The sequence below is a fragment of the Fukomys damarensis genome, unplaced genomic scaffold (assembly GCF_012274545.1).
Source record: "Fukomys damarensis isolate Sample0158 unplaced genomic scaffold, DMR_v1.0_HiC HiC_scaffold_37, whole genome shotgun sequence".
Taxonomy (NCBI): Eukaryota; Metazoa; Chordata; class Mammalia; order Rodentia; family Bathyergidae; genus Fukomys; species Fukomys damarensis.
In genome coordinates this window covers 42,642,599-42,668,498 of record NW_022900949.1, presented here as the reverse complement: position 1 = coordinate 42,668,498, position 25,900 = coordinate 42,642,599, and the positions used below count along the sequence as shown (strand labels likewise).

Sequence of the window (25,900 nt, the reverse complement as noted above, 5' to 3'; positions counted from 1 at the left end):
CATATATATATATATATGTATATAAAATTAGGCACAAGAAGAGATTAATAATGATGAAATAGAACAAATACAATATACTAGGAGGTATTATGAAAATATATGGTGAATGTTTTAATTTTTTTTCTTTAAAAATTACTGTAGTGAAACACATAGTGCCATTAATCTCCCTTAAAACACCAACCCCATCCCTTGCCTCTAGAAGATCTATTCCACTGTTCTTGATGCTTTCTGAAGTGGTTCTGAAAGTCCTCTTTCATGAATGTGTTTACAAACTGTGATAAAAAACACAGGAATGCTGCTCCACAGTGTGATCTAATAGAAAAGCAGTCTTGTAAAAACATGTTTTAAGATCTAAATATTGAAACAAAACATTTAATTTGCTGGAAGACTGAACAGGTAAAACTTCTGAAGATAGGTGTAGGCAAAAATTTTATGAACAAAATCTCCACTGCACAGGAAATATTACAAAGAATCTACTACTGGGATCACATCAAACTAAAAAGCTTTTGTACAGCAAAAGAAACCACCAACAAAGCAGAGAGACAAACCACATAATGGGAAAAAATTTTACCAGCTATTCCTCAGACAAAGGACTCATATCTAGACTATATAAAGAATTTTTTAAAATCAGGCCTCTCAAATTTAAAGACCCAATCCAAAGCTGGGCATCTGAAATGAATAGACATGTCTCAGGTAAAGAAGTACAAACAGCAAATAAATATATGAAAAAATGTTTAATATCACTGGTCATTCAAGAAATGCAAATTAAAACAACACCGAGACTCCATATCACTCCATAGAGAATGACTATCACCAAAAAACAACCAATAACAAATGCTGGCAAGGCTGTGGAGCAATAAGAACCCTTCTCCACTGCTGGGGGGAGTGCAAATTAGTACAACTACTATGGAAATCAGTATGGAGATTCTCCAAAAAACTAAAACTAGAGGTTCCATTTTACCCAGCAATTTCCCTCTAGGTATCTTCCCAAAAAAGTTAAAAGAACCATACCACAGCAAGATATACACATCAATGTTTATAGCAGCACAATTTATAATAGCTAACCCTTGGAAACAAGATTTAGCCCATATGACTATCGACAGACGAATGGATTAAAAATGTGATTTTTATATACAATGGAGTACTACTCTGCCATAAAGAATGATAAATTTGAGACATTTTCAGGTAAATGGATTCACTTTGTGAACATAATTTTAATTCATGACTACTAAAGGTATCATTGCAGAAGAAACTTAAAAGTAATCATATACACATATAAGACGACTACTTAATCAAATGAGAATTTGGAAAAAAACAAATCTTAGGACAACAAATACAAATTAGTACATATATTTCAGTAATAATTTTGAACGTACAGTAGACCCTCATGTTACGACCAGCCTGACATACAAACCACTTGTTAAGTAAGTTAATGGAAGATTCATCTGCCTCTTGTTACCTATAGCATGTGACAAGGTAAACATCAGATATCAGCTCTACTGACTTATAACCAATCCTCCCTCAGGAACCAACCAAGTTTGTAAATCAAGGGTCCAGTGTAAATGGTCTGAGTTCTCCAATAAAAAGGCACAGGATGGCCACATGGGTTAAAAAATAAGAAGAAGCCCTTACCTGCAAGAAAGAAACACAACTGCCTGCAAGAAACACAACTCACCAAAAAAGACAAACACAATCTAGCAATGGTGGTGCATCCCTATAATCCCAGCACTCTGGGAGGTTGAAACAAGAGGATTACAAGTTCAAGCTCAACCTGGGGAACTTAGTGCAAGACTCTGTCTCAAAATAAAAAAAAATGGTTGGGGATGGAACTCAAAGTAAAGGCTCTCACATCCCAGTAGCACAAGAAGAAAAGGAAAGAAGAAAGGAAAAAGGAGGAGAAGGGAGGAGGAAGAGGGGACAGCAGCAGAAATAGAAGACAATGGCAATGATGACAACAAAGACAATGACAAAGACATATACACACTAAAAGAAGTGAAACGATGGGAAAAGCAAGCAGAGGTAGCTATAATTTTATCTCACAAAGAAGTCTTCAAGACAAAACTAGAAAACCAGAGCACCACACATCAGTAAAGAATTCACTAACAAGGTATAGAAATTTTAAATATCCCTTCATGATAAAAGCCCTTAAGAAACTAGATACAGCTGGGGATTTAGCTCAGTGGTTCCACCGCCTGCTTTGCAAGCAAAAGGACCCAAGTTCAATCCCTGGTACCAAAAAAGAAACTAGACATAGAAGATTTATTCCTCCATATTATAAGGCTCCATCCAATAAAAAAGAAAGCCAACAATATACTGAATGGAGAAAAATTGAAAGCATTTCCTCTAAAATCAGTAATTAGACAAGGATGCCCACTCTCACCACCCCTATTCAATGTAACACTTGAAATTTAGCCAGATCACCCTGAGGATAGGGAATCAAAATTACAACATAGTTTGTGCCAACAACAACATCCTCAGCAATATAAAAAAATGAGAGAACATGAAAAATGGATTCAACAGCTATTAAATGATGCAAAGATGACTAATCTAAAATTAATTGGAATTAATGAAAAACAGCACAAGTGGCATAAAATATCTATTTACAGAAAGAACAGCAAAAAATTCCAAATATGGTGAAAGAATTTAAAATATAGATAAGCAAGGCATACAGAACCTCAAATAGCCACAATCAGAAAAGAACTTCTCCAGGACACATCATAGTCAAAATCAAAAAAGTCCAACATAGGAATCTGACAGACAAAAGCAAGAAATTATTCAAAAAGGCAAACCCATTAGAGTAACAGCAGACTTCTCAACACAAAGGTTTTAAGTCAAAAGAGCTTCAAGTGAAGTCTTTCAAGCCCTCAAAAAAGCAATTTCTAACCAAGACATATATCCTGCAAAAATCTTTTTGAAATCTGATGGACAAGTAAGAGCTTTCCACAATAAATAACACCTTAGAAAATCATGACTACCAAACTAGTACTACAAAAAATTTTCAAGGATATCTGAGAAAGAGATAATGAAACCAACAATGCCAAAAAGTCTAATGTAATGAACATATTAATTGTAGGGTTAGCATTTATGCAGAAGGGTAAAAAAAAAAGGAATCAGCAACAGAAAAACAAAGCAATGATTGGAATAAGCCAATACTTTTCAGGAGTAACTCCCAATGTGGTTGTTTCAACTCTCCAATCAAAAAACACAAATTAACAGAATGGAGAAAAAAAAAACTCAAGTGATATGCTGTATAAAAGAATCACATTTAATATAAATTCAAAGAGTAAAAATGAAAGGGTGAAAAACAATATTTCATGCAATAGGAGTCCAAAAACAAGTATGAGTAGCTACATCATATTTTCAGACAAGGTGGACTTCAAGCCAAAACTGGTTAAAAGAGGAAAAGATCACTACATATTAGTTATGGTAACAGTTCAACAGAAAACAATAATAATGATAGATGGATAGACACACACACACATCAAACACCAATGTCTCCAAATTCATAACACAAACACTAAGGGCAATAAAAGATCAGATAAACATAAACATAGTTAGATTGGAGGAACTCAAGACCTCACTATCACAAATAGATCAACTAAAGAAAACAACAAATCAAATCTGTGAAGAAACATACTTAACAATTATCTCTTAACTATATAGTCTTTCACCCAACAACAGAATACACATTCTTAGCAGCATACAGAGCATTAGCCAAAACAGACCATACACTAGCTCGTAAATTGTACTTAAATACCTAAAAATCAAATTATCCCATTTATCTTATCAGAACATACCACAATGAAAGTCAAAATCTGTATGGAAAAAAACATGGAAATAATGCAAACACATGCAGATGAAACAATACATTCTTTTAAAAAATCAGTAGGTGGCCCTCTCCCACCGGGATCCACCACCATCACTCCAGTGCCAGGAAGGCTGCCTCGGCTCCAATCCATCACGGGAAGGATAGCCACGCCCTCTCCCGCCGGGAGCCAATATAGCTCCAGCGCCAGGAAGGTAGCCACGTGGGCACTCCTGAATGCACACAACTCCCCTAACCAACCCCTCCACCCCAGCACGCACTCTCAGACCTCCTGATTGTGCCAGTCTTTGGACCCAATCTGCACAGGCAGAGGTGGTCATAAAGGTTATTATTCTGAGTTCCCAACTTTGAACATCTTTAAAGAAAGGGAGTGGGAAAGCTGTAGTAGAACGGTGTGGAGTTCAACCGTTCAGAAGGTTGGTGAACTCAGTCAGGGCATTGCAGCCCGAGGTCAGTCTGCATCATGGGGTTCAGCCATCAGCTAACTGAGATCAGGGGTCTTTGCATTCTGGCTCTGTCTGAGCCCCCATTCTAAATGGTAAATATACTATGTTGAAAAGTTTGTTCATTGCAGACATATTTTGGACTGCTTCTTGATTTCAGTTTAATTCAAATGGTTTAAGGCAGGTAGATTAGTGACTACCACGGGTGGTCAGTTTCCAAGTTGTGCTTGATCATATTGTGTTGCTGATTGTATCAGTTGGGATAAAGGATTGTGGTTGATTTGATGAGCTGTTTTCTCTGATGTTATGGAGATGAGAATGTCTGTGGGTAGTTAGTGACCCAGAAACTAGGGCACAACTACATCAGGAAGATTTGGGTGATAAGCCAGAGATTAAACCAAGGACAGTCCGACAACAAAAATAAAAATGAGAAAACACTTAAGGCACAAAGACAGATTTCCAGTTTACCAATGGCAAACAGTAGGGTAAAAGAGGATGAAAAGGCTGATAGTGAACCACCAGGACGCCCTGAACTCAAAGCACAGGAAGTAACAAAACAGATCGATCAGGCTCTAGAAAAATTCAAAACAGAAATAATTTCCCAGATAACCATAGAGACAGTGAGCAAACTGAAAGTCATGATTGGAGACTGTAGAACAGAAACTGACATAAAAACAGATAAGCTCAGAACCATGATAGAAGCCATGCAGGCCCAGCATAAGAAAGAAATGGAAAAAATAAACGCCCAACACAGGAAAGAAATGGAATCCATACAACAGATTCAAACAGATGTCCAGGAGATTAAACACTCCATTGAAAGTGTACGCAACAGAATAAAAGAATGCGAAGATAGACTCTCATATATAGAAGATAAGATTGCAGTCAGTGACCATGAAAAGAGAGGTCTCTTAAAAATAGTAAGGGATCATGAGAAATTGATCCAACAACCCCTAGATGATGCAAACAAGAATAACATAAGACTGATAGGAATCCATGAAGTAGCAGGAGAAAATACAAATGACTGAAAAAAGCTGTTCGCAGAAGTAATGACAGAAAACTTCCCAAACAGAGGGGAAAAATTTGACATTCAGATAAATGAGGCATATAGGACCCCAACTAGCCACAATCAAAAAAAATCTACACCTAGACATATAATAATCAAGATCCCAGAAACCCAACAGAAGAACAAAATACTACAAGCAGTAAGAGAAAAGAAACAAATCACAAGCAAAGGAAAGCCCATCAGAATCACAGCAGACTTTTCAACATGAACACTTAGGGCAAGGAGAGCCTAGAGGGAGATATTTCAAGTACTGAAAGAGAACAGCCTCCAACCTAGACTGATGTATTCTGCAAAACTCTTTTTAATGGATGGAGAAATAAGATACTTCCACAACAAAGAACACCTGAGAAACTATATGAATACCAAACCAGCACTACAAGCAATTCTAAACAAGATCCTAGAAAAAGACAATGAAGGCAATAACACCATGAGGCCTAACAGAGCAAATCAAATAGGCAAGGCAAGAAACTAAAAGGAGAAGGTGAAAAAGTAAAGAGTCAACAAAAGGCCAATAACATGTCAATAATAAGTCAGTACATATCAGTTATAACCAGCAATGTTAATGGCCTCAACTCACCAATCAAGAGAAACAGACTGGCAGAATGGAATAAGAAGCAAAATCCAATAATATGTTATGTACAAGAAACACACCTAGTGCAAAAAGAAGGCCATAGACTGAAAATGAAAGGATGGAAAACAATTCTCCATGTGACAGGAGCCCAGAAAAAAGCAGGGGTAGCAATCTTATTTGCAGACAAAGTAAATTTCAAACCAAAACTGAATCTAGTACTATAGATGTAGGATGGTACTGTATCATACCTCTGTGAATGTAAAATATATTATACCTGCTTTATGATACGTAGTAGTGACCATGCTTTATCAGAGCTATTTTTAATGATGTTACTCTAGAATGTTCTCTTTCTAGATGATGATTAAGATGCTAATTAAAAAAATGGTGCCAGGTACCACAACAGCAACAGAACTTTGCTGTTTTCTGGGCATTATTCTTTTCTTTGTTTTTTTGTTTTTGTTTTTTTAATGGAGTGTACTAAATGTCTATAATTTTGTTCAGATGACTGCAGATCCTGGAAAAGTTGTTGATGCTATTGATGTATAATATACTGCTATTATTGGTCTTTTATATAAATATAAATATATATACATATATATAATTTGAATTTTTGGAAACTTTAACTGTGCTGTCGACTTTGGAAAGTTATCCCAATTTACTTTGTTGAGTTGGCACTGTACAGAAATTAACAGCCATATTGGTCTAGAAATGTTAATTTTTTTTCCATTTGTACGGGGTAATGCACTGTATTAAATATGTAAGGTCACATCTATGTGGGTTTGATTACAGAAACTAATAAAGTATTCCCTAAATAATGAAAAAAAAAGAATAAGACTACAAGAGCAAGAAGCAATTTAAATATGTTCAGGGGCCATTTTCATCTTCAGAATTAAGGATTATTTTAATTTTACATCATTGCCTTTTTGCTTTTACTTTCCTTTTTAGTTTTATTTTAGGATTCCCTATTTTTAATGTTCATTCAGAGATTTCTTTAACTGAAATACCCAATAGTTTCTCTGGTGTGAAAAACGATAATAGTACACAAGATCCTAATGAGATAATTAATAATGTGAAATAGGAAGTAAAGGGCTAAAGGTGTAGGGAACGTGTGAAGGGTGGGGGAACCTAAGGGATACAATGAAAGTATTCCTAGAGTGAAGTTTATAACTGTAAATGCCCACATCAGAAAAACAGTGCAACCCCAAATAAATTAACCTAATAATGTTCTAGAAAAACAAAAACAATCCAAAACCAGAGTACAAGAAAGGTGTTTTAATGAAGATCGGAATGGACATAAGTGATTAAAACTAAAAACACAATACAAATAATGAATGAATCTATTACCGTGATTCCAAAATCAACCAAGAACTCAACTCAAAAAGAAAACTACAAGCCAATCAATGAACAGAGAGTCAAAAATCCTCAATAAGATACTGGCAAATGGAATGCAACAAATGATTTTAAAAATTGACTGGACATCCTGACCAAGCAGGTTTCATCCCAGGGATGCAGGGATGGTTCAACACATATAAATCAATACATATAATATATCCCATAAACAATAGCAAGGGGGAAAAAATCACATCATACTTTTTAAAACTGAAGAAAATAGGCATAGAAGGGCTTTATCTCAATCTAATAAAAGCCACTTATGATAAACCTACTGCCAACATCATATAAAATGGGAACTGAACCTTTTTCTCTAAAAATCATGAACAAAACAAGGATGTCTAGTCTCTCCACTTCTGTTCAATATAATACTCCAAATGTTAGGCAGATTAATCAGGAAAGAAAAAGACAAAATACAATACATATAGGAAAAGAAGTTGAACTGTCCTTATTTGTAATGACATAATCCAAGACCCCAAAATTATAACAAAGACTCCTACAGTGAATAAACAAATTCAGCAAGTTTTCAAGACACAAAAATCAACACACAAAAACAACTGTTGTCCCCAAACACCAATAATGGACCTGAAGAAAAGAAATTACAAAAATGGTAACATTAACAAGAAAAATTAAATACCTAAGAATTAACCTAACAAAGAAAATGACTGACATCTAAAGTGAAAACTATAGCACTCTATAAAAGGAGATTTAAAGGAGTAGACCAGAGTGGAATGGCTGCAAGCGGTTCCAGCCAGGGCCCATCCTGATGCCAGCTCCTTGGGCAAACAGGCCCAAGCCAAAGTCCCACGAGGAAAAGATCTACACAAGCACACAAGCAACAGCCAGAGGTCCGACCCCATACCAGCTGTAAGTGTGCCAGGATCTCAGCCAGCAGTAGTGTGGAACAGAGCAGTACAGATGCAGGCAGATCCAGCCAGGGCCTCACCCCAACCAGAGCCCCTTGTGCACAAAGGCCCACCAACAAAAGAGCTGCACAGGCACACGAGCAACAGCCAGTGGCACTCCCAGCCTAATACAATTAATAGTGGGGGAACTCAATACCCAATAATCACAAAGAGACAAATCAATCAGACAAAAAATAAACAACAAAACATCAGAAATCAACCAAACTCCTGAAAAAATAAACTTAATAGATGTTTACAGAGTATTCCACCTCACAAAATCAGAATACACATGCTTTTTGGGTGCACATGAGTCATTTCCAAAACAGATCACATATTAGCTCAAAGAACATGTTTAAGTAAGTTCAAAAGAATTGAAGTGATCCTCTGTATATTATCAGAGCATAGTGTGATGAAATTGGAGATCAACAGCAATACAAACCACAGAATTTCATAAACACATGGATATTGAGCAACACAATGCTGAATAACCAATGGGTCACACAGAAAATTACAGAAAAAAACAGACAGTTTCTACAATTAAATGACAACATCAACACAACATATCAGAATCTATGGGACACAATGAAAGGAGTCTTACAACAGAAATTCATAGCAGTGAATACTCATTTTAGGAAAACAAAGCGAGCTCAAATAAACAACCTGATACTGAAATTCAAGCTTCTAGAAAAAAAAGAGCAAGGCAAACCCAAAGCTCCTACAAAGGAGGAAATATAAAGATCAGAGCAGAAATCAAGGCAACGAAGACTAAGAGATACAAAAAGAAATAAATCAATGAATCAAATAGTAGGTTCTTCAGAAGAGACCTAGAATAGCAAAAGCCATCCTCGGCAACAGAGACACAGAAGTGGGTATAACAATTCCCAATCTCAAACTATACTACAAAGCCACTGTGATACAAACAGCATGGTACTGGCAAAGAAACAGACCTGAGGATCAGTGGAACAGATTGGAAGATACAGAAACAAGTCCAGATGTACTCAGCTACCTCTTTCTTGACAAAGAAGCCAACCATCCTTACTGGAGGCAAAATAGCCTCTTTAATAAACGGTGTTGGAAAAACTGGATCTCAACCTGCCAAACATTAAAACTAGACCCTTATCTCTCACCATGCACTAAATTAAAATCTAAGTGGATTAAAGATCTAAATATTAAAATAGAAACACTAAACTTGCTGGAAAATATGCTAGGCAGAACTCTGGAAGACACTGGCATAGGAAAAGACTTTATAAACAAATCCTCCATAGCATGGGAACTAGCAGAAAGAATCAACAACTGGGATCTCATCTTAGTAAAAAGCCTCTGCACTGCAAAAGAAACCATCAACAAAGAGACAACCTACAATGTGGGAAAAACTTTTTACCAGCTGCTCCTCAGACAAAGGACTATTATCTAGAATATATAAAGAACTCAAAACAATCAGCCCCCACAAATATAAAGACCCCATTTAAACATGGGCATCTGAAATGAACAGATATTTCTCAGACAAAGAATTAAAAGCAGCAAGTAAATATATGAAAAAATGTTCCACATCACTGGTCATTTGAGAGGTGCAGGTGAAAACAACACTGAAATTCCACCTCACCCCACAAAGAATGGCTGCTATCAAGAAATCAACCAATAACAAATGTTGGCAGGGCTGTGGGGAGAAAGGAACCCTTCTCCATTGTTGGTGGGAGTGCAGACTGGTGCAACCACTGTGGAAATCAATATGGAGATACCTCAAAGAGCTGGGACTAGAGGTTCCATTTGACCCAACCATCCCTCTGCTGGGTACCTTTCCAAAAGAATTAAAAGAATAATATCACAGTGATATATGCACACCTATGTTTATAGCAGCTCAGTTTGTAATAGTTAAAACTTGGAAACAGTCCATTTGCCCATCAGTTGGGGACTGGATAAAGAAGATGTGGTTTTCCTATAAAATGGGATACTACTCAGCCATAAATAATGATAAGGTAGATTTATTCATAGGAAAATGGATACATATTGAGGATATACTCTTAAGTGAGATAAATAAGTCACACATGTGTAAATACTGAATAGTTTCTCTGGTGTGAAAACTATAATAGTACATAAGATCCTAATGAGATAACTGACAATGTGAAATAGGAAGAAAAGGGCTAAAGGTTCTGCCCAGCAAAGAACAACCAACAAAATGACAAAAGGACCTACAGAATTAGAGTTCCAACACAGAACTAATATCTAGACTATAGAAAAATTTAAAAATGGAACCCTCCAAATAAATGACCCATTCATATAATGTACAAGTGAAATGTATTGAAGAAGTACAAGTGACCAATAAATACATGAGAAATTCTTCAACATGTCTGACCACTACAGAAATGCAAATTAAAATAATACTGAGATTTCATCTTACTTGAGAAACAAGTTATCACCATGAAATCACATGATAACAAATGCTATTGAGGTTGTGGGGAAAAGGAACCCTTCTGCACTGTTTGTAGTCATGTAAACTAGTACAACTGCTACGGACAATACTCAAGGACCTAAAACTAGAAATTCCATTCAACTCAACAATTCCTCTTGAAGGTATCCTCCTAGAAGAGTTAAAGGATTTATATTATAGAGATAATGCATATCCATGTTTCTAGCAGCACAACTCATAATAACTCCTCTTTGGATGTGGCCAATGTGTCTATTAATAGACCCATGGATAAGAACATATGGTATTAATTGACAATGTGAAACAGGAAGAAAAGGGCTAAAAGTGTAGGGAAAGTGGGAAGGGTAGAGGAAAGGTAATATGGGAAAAGAAAAAAATATGATAAAATGAAAAAATTGAAATAAAGTGTTTGTAAATGGGGAGGGGAGGAGGGGGTGAAGGGAGGCCAGGGACAAGGGGAAAAAATGAGAACCAAGACCTGTCATGTAAAGGTACAAGATCCCAATAATGAATGTAACTGTACTCTATACCTAAAATGTACCAATAAACTCAACTTTTAAAAAAAGAATATATGGTATTTATACACAGTGGTGTACTACCCTTCCATAAAGGATCGGTATTTGTAAGACCATAATGTTTAATGAAATAAATCAGATGCACAACCTTAAATATCACATAACTTCTCTTATGTGAGAAACCCACAGTATGAATGAATTAAAGAGTAAAGTAAATCATAGATAATAGGTAACAGGGCAATCTTTCACAAAAGGGAAGGGATGAAGAGATGGAGTGGGGAGACAGAGGAAAGAGAGTGGATATTAAAACACAGTAAAATATGCTATGCACATGTATAATTCTCCACAAAGAATGCAATCATTACATACTGCAAATATTTATTAATAAAATAAATTTTTAAAAACTATGTTTAAATATTTCAAGATTATCATCATTCATATTTCCCTCAACAAGATGAAACAAACCACAAACATAAAATTTCACTGACCACAGTCTCCATGCTGATCTATAGTAGTAACGGAAGTATGGTAGGGGGTGGCTAAATTCACAAATATTACTAATAACAAATAGCATGTAATACTTAGCTTTCTGCTCAATTATAACATTTCTCATTTATTCAATTTCTAACTTTTTGGAAATTTAATCAAGATTTTGAAAATAAAACAGAAATAGAAATTACTCCCACACAACCATCTTTGACACAAAAATTACCACCTAAGGTGTGTTTCAAAATGAGAAATACAGGGGGAAAATTACTGATAAGCAGTGATTCTCACCTAAGGAGCAATTTTGCCCCCATAACACATTTGGCAATATCTGGAGTTCTTTTTTTATTGTTTCTACATGGGGCTAAAGGGAGGTGTAGATACTGCAGTCTAGTGCATATCATCTGATTATGCTGCTAAACAGCTTCCATTGCAGAAGACATACCCTAAAACAAAGAAGTGTCCAGCACAAAATGTTAGTCATACCAAGAAAGAAAACCCCTGAGTATGAGGAATTAAAATGTGAGCATATTATGTTCTCATAACCAATACCTTTAAAAAAATTAATGATTCCACTGACAAAACTGATGGTTAAAACTCTGAACAATTTTTTAAATAAAAACTTGATTTTTTATATTTTTTTCGTATTTTGATGAAAATAATATCAACTGTCAGAATCTAAAAAATAAAATCTAGTAGGTAAAGTCAGTATGTATAGTGATTTATCGATATTCATATTTTAACAAAAATATTACAATCAACCAAAATTTGTACTGGATATTTTTTCCATTCTGTAGTTTATAAGGAATTTGTCTAACTAATCACATGGTTTCACAGGACAAAACCTATGTATAAGTCAAATACTTGAAGTAAAAGATGTTTAAAAGCCTGAACAAAATTCTTCAAGATAAATTTTGCAGCTAGGACCACAATGGCATTTATCATCCTTTCATCATAATACTGCTGAGATAAAGAAATGTCTGATACAGTTCTGTACAGGCAAAAAAAATTAAAAGATGGAGCAGTGAGATATTAACATATCAAGCATCAAGGCAACTCCTTCCTTGAAGAGGTAACAAATTTTTCATTACCTTTACATTTGGCTTCTTTGTTGAAACTCCTCTGTACCAACCTAAAACAAAGCACACAAATGATTTTAAAATCATATAAAATCATATTGTTGTCATTTTTGGTAAGAGACATAATAAGAGAATTTTTAGAAACAGATATGAATATAAAATTTTCCTGAACCCACCAACCATAGCTTTATTAGGATCTACAATAGACCTACTACAGTAGTTCAGTAAAAAAAAAAAAAAAGTTTTATGATGAATATAATCTCATTTTTTTTCAAGTGGTTCACATATAGTTACAATTTTCTTCACAAGGTGTTATGGTTTAGATCTAAAATGTTCCACAAAAGTGTCATGTTTTCAGAGGTAAGACATTCAGAAAGTGATTGGATCATGGGGGTATTATATTCATCAGTGAGTTAATCCACTAATGAGTTCATGGCTGAATGTATTCTCGGGTAGTAGGGACTGGTTTGAGATGGGTCACTGAGAGGATAAATTGACAGGGTGTGTTCTCATCCTTGGATCCTACTTTCTCTGAGCTTCCATCCTGCCATAGGATAAGTTCTCCTGCGCTACATACTTCCACCATGCCATTTCTCCTTGGAGTCACCCAACCATGGAATGAAGCCATTAGAAACTGTGAACAAAATAAATCTCTTCCCCTTTAAATTGTAGATGTCAGGATTTTTGTACTAGTGATGGAACACTGGTTAATACAGAAAGCATAAAGCCTTTCAACTGAATATGATGCTAGAAATTAGAAAAGACCTCAAGGGACATGTAATTCAATTACACAAAAATTCCCAGATAAAAGTATTAAGAGGCAAAGAAATGCCAAAAAATATTGGATTGGGGTTGTTCAGTTTGTTATATGGCAGATAAGGGGTAGAGCCAAGACTTAGCTTCCTCATCTCACCCATTCTGTAGTGTAATATACTACACTATTTTCATTTCTTTTCTTTACATGTGCTAAAAATCAACATCCCTGCTAGCACACGTCTCCATTTATCTCCTTTCAGAATTCATACACAGCTATATTATCAAAAGTTTCAATTAAACAATAAAAACAGTTTTCATGGACAAAAAGCATTATTTCCAACTTTTCCCAATTCCATTCTATTAGTTTCAGAATCTTTCTTTAGTTTCTTAACTGAGGAAGCAACTTCTATATGTAGGGTGGCAAGGAAAGATTTATATTTAAAGGAAGAAGATGAAGAAAAGAAGTGGAGAGTATTAATAACAGCTAATATATTAATGGAGAACTTATTGCTTTTAATTCCATCTACTGGAACTGAGGGCTTTTTCCATATATTAACCTTTAAATCTCAAAATAAAGCTACAAGAAAAAGAATCATCAGAAAACAGCACATAATAAGTAGAGAGAAACCCGTTTCTCTTTATAGCAACAGCTGATACAACAAATTTCATTAATTCATTCTATGCCCTAAATCTCAATTTCATTTATTAAAAAAGCGATAATCTTACCAACATGACATTTTATACTATATTAAGACTCAATTCAAAAATGGGCATCTGGTCCACTATCACGACTCCTCTTCAATATAGTTCTGGAAACATTAGCCATAGCAATTAAACAAGAAAAATAAATTAAAGCAATAAAGAGAGGAAAAGAAGAAGTTAAACTGTCATTATTTGCTGATGATATGATACTCTATATTGAAGACCCAAGAAACTCTACCAAAAGACTTCTAGACTTAACTGACACTTTTAGCACAGTAGCAGGATACAAGGTTAACATTGAAAAATCAATAGCCTTCTTGTATACAAATAACAGACTCACTGAGAGAAAAATTAGGGAAACAATTCCTTTCACAATAGCATCCAAAAAAATGAAGTATCTAGGAATTAACCCAACAAAAGAAGCAAAAGACCTCTACACTGAAAATTACAGCACTCTGAAAAAAGAGATTGAAGAGGATATAAGAAAATGGAAAGATATCCCCTGCTCCTGGGTAGGAAGAATCAACATAGTGAAAATGGCCATACTACCAAAACTGCTATACAGATTCAATGCAATACCAATTGAAATTCCAACACTGTACTTAACAGAACTAGAAAGAAGAATCCAAAAATTCATTTGTAACTATCAGAGACCTAGAATAGCAAAAGCCATCCTCGGCAACAGAGACACAGCAGTGGGTATAACAATTCCCAATCTCAAACTATACTACAAAGCCACTGTGATACAAACAGCATGGTACTGGCAAAGAAACAGACCTGAGGATCAGTGGAACAGATTGGAAGATACAGAAACAAGTCCAGATGTACTCAGCTACCTCTTTCTTGACAAAGAAGCCAACCATCCTTACTGGAGGCAAAATAGCCTCTTTAATAAACAGTGTTGGAAAAATTGGATCTCAACCTGCCAAACATTAAAACTAGACCCTTATCTCTCACCATGCACTAAATTAAAATCTAAGTGGATTAAAGATCTAAATATTAAAACAGAAACACTAAACTTGCTGGAAGATATGTTAGGCAGAACTCTGGAAGACACTGGCATAGGAAAAGACTTTATAAACAAATCCTCAGTAGCACGGGAACTAGCAGAAAGAATCAACAACTGGGATCTCATCTTAGTAAAAAGCCTCTGCACTGCAAAAGAAACCATCAACAAAGAGACAACCTACAATGTAGGTAAAACTTTTTACCAGCTGCTCCTCAGACAAAGGACTATTATTTAGAATATATAAAGAACTCAAAACAATCAGCCCCCCAAATATAAAGACCCAGTTTAAAAATGGGCATCTGAAATGAACAGATATTTCTCAGACAAAAAAGTAAAAACAGTAAGTAAATACATGAAAAAATGTTCCACATCACTGGTCATTTGAGAGGTGCAGGTGAAAACAACACTGAAATTCCACCTCACCCCACAAAGAATGGCTGCTATCAAGAAATCAACCAATAACAAATGTTGGCAGGGCTGTGGGGAGAAAGGAACCCTCTCCATTGTTGGTGGGAGTGCAGACTGGTGCAACCACTGTGGAAATCAATATGGAGATACCTCAAAGAGCTGGGACTAGAGGTTCCATTTGACCCAGGCATCCCTCTGCTGGGTACCTTTCCAAAAGAATTAAAAGAATAATATCAGTGATAGCACACCTATGTTTATAGCAGCTCAGTTTGTAATAGTTAAAACTTGGAAACAGCCCATTTTCCCATCAGTTGGGGACTGGATAAAGAAGATGTGGTTTTCCTATAAAATGGAATACTACTCAGCCATAAAGGATGAGAAGCTAGATTCATTCATAGGAAAATTGATACATATTGAGGATATACTACTAAGTGAAATAAATAAGTCATACATGTATAAACACAGAATAGTTTCTCTGTTGCGAAAAATTATAATAGTACATAAGATCCTAAAGATATAATTGTCAATGTGAAATAGGAATAAAAGGGCTAAAGGTGTAGGGAAAGTGGGAAGGGTAGGGGAAACGTAATAAAGGAAATGAAAAAATATGAGAAAATGAAAAAATGGAAATAAAATTTGTAAATGGAGAGGGGAGGAGGGGGTGAAGGGAGGGCAGGGACAAGGGGAAAAAATGAGAACCAAGACCTGTCATGTAAAGGTACAAGATTCCAATAATAAATGTAACTGTACTGTATACCTAAAATATACCAATAAACTCAATGAGGGGAGAAAAAAAACAGACATGGATCAATGAAACAGAAGAGAGGATGCAAAAACCACTCCAGACACAATTAAATCATTTGATCTTTGACAAAAAGGCCAAAAGTATATTCTAGAAGGCAGCCTCTACAGCAAATGGTTCTGAGAAAACTCATCACACACATATAGAAGATTCGATCAAGATCCATATCTCTCACCGTGTACTAAAATAAAAGTGAGACAAAGACCTATATTTTGAAACAGAAACACTGAATTTGCTAGGGAAAAAAATAAATAAACTTGATCTGTGCCTATGAAGACATTATCATGGGTACAGACATTTTTTTTAAAAACTCTAATTCAACCAGAAATAATGTCAAGAATCAACAGGGAAGAAAAGGGCTAAAGGTATAGGGAAAGTGGGAAGGGTAGGGGAAAGGTAATAAGGGGAAAAATATGAGAAAATGAAAAAATGGAAATAAAGTGTTTATAAATGGGGAGGGGAGGAGGGGGTGAAGGGAGGGCAGGGACAAAGGGAAAAATGAGAACCAAGACCACCTGTCATGTAAAGGTACAAGATCCCAATAATGAATGTAACTGTACTGTATACCTAAAATGTACCAATTAACTCAATAAAAGAAAAAAATTTTTAAAAGAACAATTAGAATTATATCAAATTAAAAGGCTTCTGCACAGCAAAGAAAACAACAAAGTGTATAGATAACTTAGGGAATAGAATAAAATTTTTGCCAGATACTCCTTAGACAAAGGACTAATATCTAGAATATATAAAGAACTCAAAATACAAGATTCCCCAAAATAAAAGATGGGCAACTGAAGAAACAAAAATACAAATGATCAGTAAATACATGAAAAAATGTTTCACTTCTAGCATCATACTACGGTGATATGTACATATCCATGTTTACAGCAGCACTGTTTAAAATAGCTAAATCTTAGAAACAGCCTAAATTCCTATCAACAATTAAATGAATAAATAAAATGAGTATTTATATGAAATGGAGTACTATGCTGCCATAAAGGATAAACGAGATATCTTTTGTATCTATCTTCATTAGAGAAATTGGCTGGCAATATTTTTTTTAGTTGGATCCTTGTCTAGTTTTTGGATGAGAATATTGTTAGCTTCTGAAAATTATTTTGGAAGTACTACTTGCTTCTCAATTTCATTAAAAAGTTTGAGGAGTCTTGCTATTACATCTTCCCTGAAGTTCTTATATAATTTAATTGAGAATCCATCAAGTTCTGGGCTTTTCTTAGTTGGTAGATTTTTTTAAATTATTGCTTCAAGTGCTGGGGATTTAGCTCAGTGGTGCCTTGCAAGTACAGGGACTGGAGTTCAATCCCTGGTATAAAGAAAAAAAAAGACTGCTTCAGGTTCATTGCTTGTTATTGGATTATTCAAGATTTTTAAGTCTTTCTTTATGAGCAAATCCTCAGGGCGCAGGAACTAGCAGAAAGAATCAACAACTGGGATCTCATCTTAGTAAAAAGCAAAAGAAACCATCAATAGAACTAAGAGACAACCTACAATGCAGGAAAAATTTTTAACAGCTGCTCCTCAGACAAAGGACTATTATCTAGAATATATAAAGAACTCAAAACAATCAGCCCCCCAAATATAAAGACCCAATTCAAAAATGGGTATCTGAAATGAACAGACATTTCTCAGACAAAGAAGTAAAAGCAGCAAGTAAATATATTTTAAAAATGTTCCATATCATTGGTCATTTGAGAGATGCAGATGAAAACAACACTGAGATTCCACCTCACCCCACAAAGAATGGCTGCTATCAAGAAATCACACAATAACAAATGTTGGCGGGGTTGTGAGAAGGAAGGAACACTTCTCCATTGTTGGTGGGAGTGCAGGCTGGTGTAACCTCTATGGAAATCAATATGGAGATACCCCAAAGAGCTGGGACTAGAGGTTCCATCTGACCCAGCCATCCCTCTGCTGGGTATCTTTCCAAAACAATTAAAGGAATCATACCACAGTGATATATGTGCACCTATGTTTATAGCAGAACAGTTTGTAATAGCCAGAACTTGGAAACAGCCCATTTGCCCATCAGTTGGAAACTGGATAAAGAAGATGTGGTTTGTCTATAAAATGGAATACTACTCAGCCATAAAGAATGAGAAATTAGATTCATTCGTAGGAAAATGGATACATATTGAGGATATACTACTAAGTGAAATAAATAAGTCACTCATGTGTAAATATCGAATAGTTTCTCTGGCGTGAAAAACTATAACAGTGCACAAGATCCTAATGGGATAATTAATAGTGTGAAACTGGAAGAAAAGGGCTAAAGGTGTAGGGAAAGTGGGAAGGGTAGGGGAAAGGTAATAGGGGAAAAGAAAATAAATATGAGAAAATGAAAAAATGGAAATAAAGTGTTTGTAAATGGGGAGGGGAGGAGGAGGTGAAGGGAGGGCAGGGACAAGCGGAAAAAATGAAAACCAAGACCTGTCATGTAAAGGTACAAGGATCCCAGTAATGAATGTAACTATACTGTATACCTAGATTGTACCAATAAACTGAATAAAAAAAAGATTTTTAAGTCTTTTTGGTTCAGTCTGGCAATTCATATGTATGTAGGAATCTCTCCACTTAGTCTGAGAGCTCTGATTTTTGGCACATATATTTGTGAAGCAGTTGCTAATAATTTTCTGGATTTCGGCAGTATCTGTTGGGATTCCATCTTTTCATATCCAACTGCATTAATGTGTGTCTTTTCTTTCCTTTTGGGAGGTTAAGATTGGTTAAGGGTTTGTGTATTTTATTTATTCTTCAAAGAAGCAGCTCTGTGAGGTATTGATTCTTTGAATTGTTTTTTTTAGATAGATGTAATCCCTTTTAGAAGATAAAATATAAATGCCAAAAATCATCTTACTTTTTAAAAATAACTGATTTGTACAGGACCCTAAGATAAGGCAGAAAATGAAATAATTTAAAACCTGTCAAAAACAATAAAATCAAAGGTTCTAAAATATTATTCGTCTGACTTTTGCTTAATATGACATAAAAATGGCCTCATGCTATGTAAACTTCATTCACCCAGATATTATAACTCTAGTGGAAATGACTGAGAAAGAATTGTATTTCAATATAAAAACTGATTAATGTACTAAAACTGCTAAATTCACCAAAAATGAATTTTACATGGTAAAGATAGAAAATTCAATTATGTATACCCAAAAATTCTACATTAAAAATAATAAACACCTGAATTCTTAAAACGCCATTTATAATTAATATGCTTAAAACTTAAAATATCAAATGAAATTCAATTTCTTACTGAGATGTAATAGTAATTCCTACTTTATATTAAGGATTTTAAGAGTTAACACTTTTTCTAAGTATATCTAACTTTTGTAATCAGTTAAAAAACAAACTGAAAATGATAAATTTTTTAAATAAAAAATAACAGGATGAAAAGCAAAAGGAAAATTAGATTTTAGAGAGACCTGAGTTGACTGTACTTTCACAGATAGTAAAATTCAGGCAAACATATACTGTTTAAAGCTAATGTAGTGCCCCACCTCCAGCTAATTCCATGGCTCAACAGGAATCATACTAGAGACCAGAGGATCAGAGAAGCACCCACTCCACACCTAGCCAACACCACAGCCTTCCAGGAACCCATGACAGAGCCCTGGTAACTTGGAAACTATATAACCCACTTCCAAACCCCAGGTTCTCCACAGCACAGGGCAATGAGATGACAACCAACAGACTGAAGAAGAAACCAACACTCAGGTCTGAAGTGACACCCTTTCACCGACACCGGTAAAAAATAGCTTTGGGAGATAGGCTTGGAGAGGAAGAAAGCTAAATAAGAATCTCATCAGTTGCATTAGGAAGCCTGGTCTCCTAGAAGATCATAGGGCCTGTATTTTGTTGTAGGATGACAGATTTGGTGTTAGTAATCATCACAGGGGTCAGCCCTGAAGAAGAAGGCATCCTACTGTTATACTTGAGCTCTGGGACTGCTGCCAACACCCAGCAGAAATCAGTGTTCTGAATTACTCTCAGTAAATATAAGGGTGGCCTACTTGTCTTCACTAAAATCAGACTCCTCATTGTTTTGGTAAAGGGCTATTCATGAGTGATTCCTAGGGTTTATCAATATCCAGTTGACATCTGATGCCACAATTGTTGCTAAATTTATTACCATATATAAAGTTACATAGTAGCAGCTGGTAATTGGTTTTCTCTCTGTGCCAATACCTAAATTTCCCAGGGAATTAAGGGATAAACAGTCCCAAAGAATATGGCACTGGGCCAAAGAAGTCACAAACCCCAGCACCAAAGGGGGGATAAAAAAGAACAGCAAAAAAGTACAGCAACAAAATACCACCAAAAACTCCCAACTTCCTCAAAATCACAAAGGAGGAAATGAGAGAGAGGAAATCATGAGCTAGATAACAGGACTCAAAGAGTACCAAAAGAGGTAAAACAGTTTTATCACGTGCTTAGTGAATTTAAAGAAGACATAACTAATAACGTAATGACCATAATGATACAAATGATCAGTGAGGCTACAGAAAACACTAATAAACAGCTGGTGGAACTAAAGAATGAGATGCAAAATATGAATGTCCAGCATATAACAAAATGAGGGTCCATAAGAAAGTTCCAAACCAAAATCCAGCACAAGGTCCTGAGTTTGATCCCTGGTCCAAAAAATGGTAATTGTATGGTAACAGAAGTGACCAAAGCAAAAACAGAGTGTCAGGGCTGTGGTCAATGATCAGTTCATGAGAGGTACCTTAAAACCAACAAAGGAAGATGAAAAATGGATCCAACACCTCTTAGATGAAGTCTAATCAAGAGTAATTTGAATTAGCAAGAAATCAGAAGACAGCACAAAGGGCATTAAAAAAACTGTTTACACAAGTAAATTTTGCAGGCTTGAAAAAATAATTTAACATACAGATAAATCAAGAACCACAAAATAGCCATGAATACACACACTAAAAAATGTCACATAATAATTCCAATACCAAAAATACAACGCAAGAGCAGAATTTTACAGGCTGCTAGAGAAACAAATCACCCATAAAAGAAAACTTATCAGAATTATAACAAAAAAAATTTAAAAGGCAAGGAAAGCATAGAACGAGGTGTTTCAAGCTTTTAAAGAACACAACTTCCAACCCAGACTGCTCTATCCTGCAAAATCATCTTGTAAAATGATGGCAACATAAGATATTTTCATGATAAACAAAACCTAAAGAAATTCGTGACCACCAAACCACACTCCTGTATATCCTAGAAGGAGACAATGAGCTAAAAATGCCAAAAGGTTCAATAAAATGAATCCATCACTTAGGGCAGGCAACTAAGTAGAAGGGAAAGAAAGCAAAATAGCAACAAAAAATTAACACAATGATAGCAATAAGTCAATACTTATCAATTATAACTATCAATGTAAACAGACTTAACCCATCAATCAAAAGACACAGATTAGCAGAATGAATCAAGAAATAAAATTCAACACTACACTGTATATAACATATAACACAAAAAAATCACAAACTAAAAATCAAAGGGTGGAAAACAATATTCCACACAAAGGTAAGTTGAAACAAACAGGAGAAACCACTATTTTCAGACAAAGTAGATTTCAAGCTGATCAAAAGAGGTAAAGAAAGACATTACCTACATTATATTAACAAAGTCAAGGACAAAAACCATATGATCCTCTCAATAGATGCAGAAAAAGCATTTGATAAAATTCAACACCCATTCATGATAAAAACCCTGCAAAAAATTGGAATAGATGGTCTACACCTCAATTTAATAAAGGCTATCTATGAAACACCATCAGCCAACATCATACTGAATGGCCAAAAACTGAAAACCTTCATGTTAAAATCAGGAACCAGACAAGGATGCACACTATCACCCCTCCTCTTTGATATAGTTCTGGAAACATCAGCCACAGCAATTAGACAAGAGAAAGAAATTAAAGCAATAAAGATAGGAAAGGAAGAAGTTAAACTATCATTATTTGCTGATGATATGATACTCTACATTGAAGATCCAAAAAACTCCACCAAAAAACTTCTAGATTTAATTGACAGATTCAGTAGAGTATCTGGATACAAGGTGAATACCCAAAAATCAATAGCCTTCTTATACACAAATAACAGACACACGGAAAGAGAAATAAGGGAAAAAATTCCTTTTACAATAGCATCCAAAAAAATGAAGTATCTAGGAATCAATCTAACAAAAGAAACAAAAGATCTCTACACTGAAAACTACAGCACTCTGAAAAAAGAAATCGAAGAGGATATAAAAAAATGGAAAGATATCCCCTGCTCCTGGGTAGGAAGAATCAACATAGTGAAAATGGCCATACTACCGAAACTGCTATATACATTCAATGCAATGCCAATTGAAATTCCAACACTATATTTCACAGAACTAGAAAAAAGAATCCAAAAATTCATTTGGAACCACAAGAGACCTAGAATAGCAAAAGCCATTATAGGCAACAGTCACATGGCACCAGGTGTAACAATTCCCAATTTGAAACTATACTACAAAGCCACTGTGATAAAAACAGCATGGTACTGGCAAAGAAATAGGCCTGAGGATCAATGGAACAGACTGGAAGACACAAAAACAAATGCAGATGTACTCAGCTACCTCATCTTCGACAAAGGAGCTCACCATCCTCAGTGGAGGAAAGATAGCCTCTTTAATAAATGGTGTTGGAAAAACTGGATATCAACCTGTCACAGATTAAAATTAGACCCTTATCTTTCGCCATGCACTAAATTAAAATCCAAATGGATTAAAGATCTAAATATTAAAACAGAAACATTAAACTTGCTGGAAAGTAAGTTAGGCAGAACTCTGGAAGACATTGGTATAGGAAAAGACTTTATGAACAAATCCTCAGTAGCACGGGAACTAGCAGAAAGAATCAACAACTGGGATCTCATCTTACTAAAAAGCTTCTGTACTTCAAAAGAAACCATTAGCAGAACTAAGAGACAATCTACAATGTGGGAAAAAATTTTTACCAGCTGTACCTCAGACAAAGGACTATTATCAAGGATATATAAAGAACTCAAAACAATCAGTCCCCCCAAATATAAAGACCCGATCCAAAAATGGGCATCCGAAATGAACAGACATTTCTCATACAAAGAAGTGAAAGCAGCAAGAAAATATATGAAAAAATGTTCCACATCACTGGTCATTCGAGAGATGCAGATGAAAACAACACTGAGATTCCACCTCACCCCACAAAGAATGGCTGCTATCAAGAAATCACACAATAACAAATGTTGGCGGGGTTGTGGGGAGAAAGGAACCCTCCTCCATTGTTGGTGGGAGTGCAGACTAGTGCAACCACTATGGAAATCAATATGGAGATACCTCAAAGAGCTTGGACTGGAGGTTCCATTTGACCCAGCCATCCCTCTGTTGGGTATCTTTCCAAGAGAACTAAAAGAATCATATCACAGAGAAGTATGTGCACCCATGTTTATAGCGGCACAGTTTGTAATAGCTAAATCTTGGAAACAACCTATTTGCCCATCCGTTGGAAACTGGATAAAGAAGTTGTGGTTTTTCTATAAAATGGAATATTACTCAGCCATAAAGAGCGAGAGAATAGATTCATTCATAGGAAAATGGATACATATTGAAGATATACTCCTAAGTGAAATAAATAAGTCACACATGTGTAAATACCGAATAGTTTCCCTGGTGTGAATAATCTGCAACAATGCATAAGATTCTAATAAGATTACTGACATTTAGAAATGGGAAGAAAGGAGCTAAAGGTGTAGGGAAGGTGGGATGGGTAGGGGAAGAGTAAAAAGGGAAAAGAAAAAATGTGAGAGAATGAAAAGATGAAAATAAAGTGTTTGTAGATGGGGAGGGGAGGAGGGGTGAAGGGAGGGCAGAGGTAAGGGGAAAAAATGAGAATCAAGACTTGTCATGTAGAGGTACAAGATCCCAACAATGAATGTAACTGTACTGTATCCCTAAAATGTACCAATAAACTCAATTAAAGCTGAAAAAAAAAAAAGAAAGACATTACTTATTGGTTAATGGATCTATTCAACACAAAAAAACTCTAGCCAGGTGTGATGGCATATACCTGTAATCCCAGCACTCAAAAGGCTGAGGCAGGAGGATCGCTGTAAATTCGAGGCCAGCCTGGGCTACATAGTGAGTTCCAGGTCAGTCTCAACTACATAGTGAGACCTTGTCTCAAAAGAAAAAGAAAAGAAGAACTCTAGTGAACATAAAAGATCAGATATATAACAATATAATTACAGTGAGGAATCTCAACTAAACAAAAAAATCAACAAAGAAATATCAAAGAACCACCAAATTTTCAAACACATGGATTTAGTAGGTATACTACATATGCGGTTCCCTCCAACAACAGAATACACATTCTTTTGGGCTACATGTGGTACCTTCTTCAAAACAGACTACATACAAATGAATAAAGCATGCCTAAGTAAATGAGAATTAATAAGAATTTTAAGATCACAGGGCAATGAACTGGAAATCAATAACAAAAGAAACCACAGAAACGATGCAAATATATGAAAATTAAACAACACACATGAATAATCAATGGTTCACAGAGGAAATTAAGGAATAAGGCAGTTCCTAGAATTAAATGATAATGCCAATACAATGCACCAGAGCTCATGGGACACAATGAAAGCAGTCCTACAAGGGAAGCTGATGTGGGTGAATGCCCATATCAGAAAAATAAAATGAGCCCATATAAATAATATCTTGATGCATCTCAAGATCTTAGAAAAACAAGAACAATTCAAACCCATAGCTTGTACAAGGAAAGAAATTATAAATATCAGAGCACAAATTTATGAAATGAGACTAAAAAAACAATTCAAAGAATCAATACCTCACAGAGCTGCTTCTTTGAAAGAATAAATAAAATACACAAACCCTTAACCAATCTTAACCTCCCAAAAGGAAAGAAAAGACACACATTAATGCAGTTGGATATGAAAAGGTAGAATCCCAACAGATACTGCTGAAATCCAGAAAATTATTAGCAAGTACTTCACAAATATATATGCCAAAAAATCAGAGATCTCAGACTAAGTGGAGAGATTCCTACATACATATGAATTGCCAAAACTGAACCAAAAAGACTTAAATATCTTGAATAATCCAATAACAAGCAATGAAACTGAAGCAGTCCTTTTTTTTTTTTTTTTTTTTTTTTTGGTACCAGGGATTGAACTCCAGTCCCTGTGCTTGCAAGGCACCAAGCTTTTTTTTAAATCCCCAGCACTTGAAGTAGTAATTAAAAAAAAAAAAATCTACCAACTAAGAAAAGCCCAGGACTTGATGGATTCACAGTTAAATTCTATAAGAACTTCAGGGAAGATGTAATAGCAAGACTCCTCAAACTTTTTAATGAAATTGAGAAGCAAGTAGTACTTCCAAAATAATTTTCAGAAACTAACAATATTCTCATCCAAAAACTAGACAAGGATCCAACTAAAAAAAATAGTGCC

General features: G+C 35.3%; 1 protein-coding gene across 1 annotated transcript in view; it reads right to left on the bottom strand.

Moving 5' to 3' along the window:
• Dock3 (dedicator of cytokinesis 3) overlaps positions 1-25,900 on the bottom strand; it is a 387,335-nt gene that overhangs the window by 318,056 nt on the left and 43,379 nt on the right. The window contains exon 4 of the mRNA XM_010625591.1: positions 12,715-12,755. Coding sequence (XP_010623893.1) covers positions 12,715-12,755 — 41 coding nt within the window. The remainder of the gene's footprint in view (positions 1-12,714; positions 12,756-25,900) is intronic.